Genomic DNA, 5,584 nt, shown 5'->3' with positions numbered 1-5,584 from the left:
CTGCTCTGCCCTGCCACAGGTAAAAGAGGCTACACTTCAGGAATAAACAGATTACATGTTAAAAGGAAAAGGAGGCGGTTGTTGCCTACCAAGAGTTACACATGTTTCCATCAAAATATATTTTCCTTCTTTTCAGCCTCAAGCCGAAAAATAAAAGTCTGCAACGGCTAGAGATCCTGTTCTCCTGCTCTTTCCTAAGTGAGGCCACCTGGTGGAAAGAGGCGGAATTGCAGCCAGAAGAAGCTAGCTAGACAGAACAAGGGACAGGTGATGACGCAATGGCAAGGATTATTGACACCGACTCAAGGCCGTGAGGAGAACATCGGGTTCCACCACATACACAATAGTTTGGATGAAGTTGGGGCCAGTAGCCATGAATCAGTTTGTGATTCAGGCAGTGGGCCAAAGAAATACCCTAGTGCAATCATGCTCCTGGAAAAGTACTGGGGCCTCTTATCAGCGAAGAAGGTAATTACTATTTTGCCTCAGGCTATTTCTCCTAACCAGGTGCCTGGCACTGACAGCCTGGCCAAGGCCCCAGTTCAGCCCAGTCTTAAGGCCTTGATTTTCTCCAGGCCGCTGGTGCCGTTGTGCCACCAAACAGCCAACATTTTTGCCACTGTGACATGGGGCTCCTACTGGATCCCACAGGTGGTAACACATGCACAAAGGGCCATTCTACTTGCAAAGGGCTGACGATAGAACTATCTAAGAGAACCTACTGTGCATGGGCCCAAGAGAGTGTATTTCTTCACCCTTGTTTAGGTGGGAGATAATCCCAGTCTCTGGATATTATGTTACCTTTTAGGTCATAAATTCTCCCAACTTCAGTATTTGCACTAAACTGTGTAGTTGGCAGAACAAAGCACAGACTATATTTATAGGTCATCAAGAACACTAGCTGAGGAAAAAAAAAATACTTTCTTAAATCAGAAGCTTAATTGATACTGGAATTACCTGATAGAGTAATCTGCCCTCTGTGCCACAGAGAGCTTTCTTGGCCCCAGGAAAGAGTCACAGAGCTTTCACTGGCTTGTAAATCTTTCCTCAACTATTGCTACTCACCCCCAAGATTCCAAGGGAGATGATGAAAAGAAAGAGGGAGAGAGAAATAAGCTGGGTTGGCAGAGAAAAAACACCACCACGGAGACAAGGCATAGGACAGAAGAAAAAATAGCTCCTTCCATGGGGACTCCCTTATATGGAGCCAGAGGCACAGAAACCAAGGTAGTTCGGGAAGGGAAAGGAAGATAAGTTTGCTAGCGATGTTGCGTTTCAATTGTATGGCAGTTATGCTTCAACGAAAAATAAGCTGAGTTTGGGGCACCTGGGTGGCTCCGTCTGTTGAGTGTCTGACTTCGGCTCAGGTCATGATCTCACAGTTTGTGAGTTCAAGCCCCGCGTCGGGCTCGCGGCTGTCAGCATGTAGCAGGCTTCTGATCCTCTGTCCCCTCCTCTCTCTGCCCCTTCCCCGCTCATGCTCTCAGTCTCTAAACAATGAATAAACATTAAAAAGAAAAGAAGACTCTCTTTAAGAAAATAAACTGAGTTTGAGACCCACTGACGGTAATGTCTACCATTAAGTGAGCATCATTTGTGGGCCAGACATTTGTACCAGCTGCTCCACAAAGCCTGTGGTGTAGGCTCTGTCACCATCATTTCACAGATGAAGAAACCAAAGGTCTGAGAGGCTACCTTGCCCACGGTAGTACAGCTAATACATTACAGAGCTGGGACTCAATCCAGGTCTTCCTGGCCCAGAGACCAAGCTTGTTCCTACAGCACTTCGGAGTGGGGTAGGGGGTAGGTGTGTTGAATAAGTGAATCAATGCAGTTGGGGGGCTGGGTTGGAGGTGCCCGGAAAGCAGTAAGGAAGAAGAAAGGATGAGGAGCAGGACATGTGCCCCTAGGATGCCAGCTGCAGTACCGTTAGAGAATGGTCCAGAGGCTGACTTTGAGCTCCGTCAGCACAGCCCGCTTTGCTGACGCTCGTGGCAAGGGACAGCAGCATCGGGGACCAGAAGAATATCCAAAGTGTCCGAGTAAACTTTATAGGAGGGCTGGACTCACCCACATCATTTCATTTTTTAATGCTTTTTTTTTTAATTTCTGAGAGAGAGAGAGAGAGCACCAGCATGAGCAGGGGAGGGTCAGAGAGAGAGGGACATACAGAATCTGAAACAGGCTCCAGGCTCTGAGCTGGCTGTCAGCACAGAGCCCGACGCGGGGCCCGAACCCACGAACCGTGAAATCATGACCTGAGCCGAAGTCGGCCGCTTAACCGACTGAGCCACCCAGGCGCCCCTCACCCACAACATTTCAAAAGGCAGCCACACAGTCCACAAAGAAAGCTCGCTCTGTCTAGGAAATATTAATCCAGCCTGGTGGCTCCCGCAGTGGAAATACGTAGTCCTGGGGTATCCGATCCCCAAATAAAGTAAGTAGTCTGAGAAGACATAATCACGGTCCAGGCAAACCTCCACTTTCCGTGGCCCCACTAACTGGCATCCTTAATTAACTTTTTGTTGTTGTTTCGTACTCCTGCTGTGCTCAGCGTTTAGGAGAATGAAGTGAGCCACAAGAAAACAAGCTCCCATCGGGGATTTAGTTTTACAAAACAACTTTGAAAAGAATCTCTCATCGCCTCGATACCTCTGGTTTTGCCGGCTGCCAGCCAAGTGACAAGTGATCACCTTGAGGCCTTAGGATCCACCATTAGCAAACAGTGTAACAATGGCTGGATCCCAGGATCCCAGAGCTCGGGAAGGCAAGACAATGGACATAAATGTCCCTGTAGAGAGATTTGTCAAACACGGGTAGGTAGGAGGGGGAGAAGGGAAGAAGCAGGAGGACTCCAGAAGGTTTTCTGCTTAACCCCTGGCACACTAGAAAATTCCCCTACCCAGAATATCTGCATCAAGCCTCACAGTGAGAGGAGGCTTGTGCTGTACGAGGTATCTATGATCTGATCTAACTTTTCTGAGAAAGTGCTGATCCACGGGGCTCTCTGAGTCCCTATGTCCTCTGGAGGTGGGCCCCAAGCAGGGAACGTGGGCTAGGGATTCACCAGACCAGCGACCTGTGTGCATGTATCCAAATTCCCTTTCTTCTATCCTACACGCGACAGGCTGGGCTGGACCCAGAGCCAGCACAGCAACAGCGGCTGGCTAATGAGCCAGGTCCTTTGCTGGCTCACAGGTCTAGCCCCTGTGGCCACGGGATTCGGCAATTAAACAGACACAGCTGCCCCCTCCCTCTCTCAGAGGTGACTTCTAGATGCAGGGTGGCATACGGGAGGACAGGGCCAACTCCCTCCATTTTAGGAGGGCCTGGAAGCCGACTTCCTTGAGCTGGACGAAGTGTCTCAGCATTCTCACCGGTCTGTTCTACTTCAAAAGCCAGACGCTCTAGGACAAGAGCGCTTCCTACTTCGGGTTCCCACGGGACAGGCGGGACAGAGACTGGGTAGTTTGGGCCACAGAACGCGTGGGCCGGATNGGTGGTGGGGATGAGGGGGAACATCTCACTTCCCTTTTTGTCACACTTGAAGCACTGTGCACCACGCAGCCCAAAGGAAACTATTTATAGGCAAGTCTTCCTTATTTTCTACAGGGAATGTTCCACCCAAAGATTCGGCAATGGTGCCAGCAAAACACAGGGTCCTGTGTCAGGAGAAGCGGAAAAAGACACGATGTGAGAGGTGCGGGATAAGCCACAAAGCAAACACAGGGTTAGGAGCTGAAAAAGGAAATCAAAAAGGATATTGAGCACCACTGGAGCGTTAGCGCAGTTAATGGGGCGGCTGCAAACCAGCCCTCCCCTCTTATTCCTCCACCCGGCCCCCTTCCGGCTGAAGCTCTGGCTACTTCTAATTACTTACTTGTCCCTTTTTCTGAAGAGGCTGGGGGAATAAGGAGGCTGAAATGCCATCGTTTAATTTGTCCTTGCTTCTGTCTTATCTTCTCTCTTCCCCTCTGCTTCCCCTCCAGTGTGGAAGACTTAGAGACAGGAAGGCCACTGCCACTTACATCGCTACTTTGGCTTCATGGAAAATCCCCAAGTCCAGAAGGAGGGAAGCAATAAGGAAAGACAGGACAGAGAGAGTGCCTTGTCCTCTGTGGGTCATGTGAACTGCCCTGCATGGCCAAGGCCCAGAACCCCGACTCTTGGGGGGTGGGCAGGAAAGTGGTGGGGGACGATGTGGACGCAGATGCAGAAGGCAATGGTAGGAAGGACCCCAAGGAGAGCCCTGGTGGAGATGGCCACTCTCTTGGAGAAGCAGCTTTAACAACCGATTTGGGCCAAGCCCTGACACCAAATGACGACAGGAGCAAATGAATCGTGCCTTTCAGCTCCCTCTGGGACAGGGTCCCATGTGAGCTGCACAAACAATCTCTGAGTGACACTAGGGATGACAGGCAGAACCAAACCCCATTCTGACAGGGCGGTCCACCCGCTCACCCTCATTCAGAGAAGTTCAAAAAGCGCTCTTGTTGAATCATCTTGGTCACCCCAACTTTGGTGGTTAACTCTGAGGGGAGGTGGTTCCTCCCAGTGTCTCAGCAAGACTGGAAGTGCTGGCAACGTTAGCCAGGAATGCTGTTTAGTTCAGTGGATCTTAAATCTCATGAACCTTGTGTCAATATTTATGCCTGTCTCCTTTCCCCTTATGCCTCGCAGCTGGGAAAATTGACCTCCATCATTTTTCCAAGCCCTCTTCTCATTTTCCACCCTCCCTATTACCCATCTCCTAGCATGGAACAGATATTCCTGAAAAAGAGACTGCAAAATTAACCTTGGTCAATAGAATCGCTGCCTCCTCCTCCTCTTCCCTCTCCACGTTGCCATTATCATTCAATTCAAGTCAGTTCGGGTTCGGGGTTCGACTCAATTCAATTCAAAATTGACTGAATGCCTATTTAAAGCTCAAGGCCCTTTGGGGGAGGGATTTAAACAAACAAACAAATAAACAAAGTTTTGACAAGTCAAAAATTGTGCTTCCTTCCAGAATATCCAGGGCCTGCAGCAAATTTGTGAGTCTCTACTGGATTAGATCTCAGTGAAATGTCTGCTTTAGGAAAACAGCCCAGGACTTGAGGGTGTCTGGAAGGGTAGCCTGGGGTTCGGGAGGGCCACAACCACTGCCATCCCTGGGCATCACTTCATTCCTCAGAACTGGCTGTGCTTTTACCCCACCCTGACCTTTGGGCCCTGCCCATTTAGGCAGGGATAACACAGCAGCTGCAAAGCTTGGACTTTCCGACCTAAGTAGCTGCTCTGACCTTGTAGCCTAAGTGAGAGGGCCGCTCACTGGGATTCTCCTCCTTAACCCTCAGCGTTTGTAAACTAAGGGGTCTGTAAACCTTGTTTGTAAACAAAGCATAGATATCTGCTCTCTGCGTTACCACTCCCTTCCTTCTGAGAGGGGTGTCTGTGTTTAGGGTGGAGGTCACCTCTACCTGCCAACCTCTTGGCCTTCCTTCTTTGGCCAGCTCCTCTTGATCTTAACCTTGGTTAGGGTTAACCTTGGGAGGCTCACCCTCCCAAGCCTGCACAGCTTCAGGGAGGCAGACGGCCTCCCCTC

At 50.0% G+C, this 5,584-nt stretch overlaps 1 protein-coding gene across 3 annotated transcripts in view; it reads right to left on the bottom strand.

Annotated features, from left to right (window-relative positions):
• Nucleotides 1-5,584, bottom strand: part of TSC22D3 (TSC22 domain family member 3) — a 59,806-nt gene that overhangs the window by 3,856 nt on the left and 50,366 nt on the right. The window contains exon 1 of one of the 3 annotated variants that reach the window (XM_077760772.1): nucleotides 3,881-3,951. The exons of the other annotated variants lie outside the window; for them this stretch is intronic. Coding sequence (XP_077616898.1) covers nucleotides 3,881-3,930 — 50 coding nt within the window. The 5' untranslated portion in view covers nucleotides 3,931-3,951. Of the gene's footprint in view, nucleotides 1-3,880; nucleotides 3,952-5,584 lie in introns of those variants that run through there. 3 annotated transcript variants of the gene reach the window in all.

This window comes from Crocuta crocuta, unplaced genomic scaffold, assembly GCF_008692635.1.
Source record: "Crocuta crocuta isolate KB4526 unplaced genomic scaffold, BGI_CrCroc_1.0 scaffold676, whole genome shotgun sequence".
Classification (NCBI taxonomy): Eukaryota; Metazoa; Chordata; class Mammalia; order Carnivora; family Hyaenidae; genus Crocuta; species Crocuta crocuta.
The sequence above is the reverse complement of the archived record's forward strand: the minus strand, read 5'-3'. Positions and strand labels throughout refer to the sequence as shown.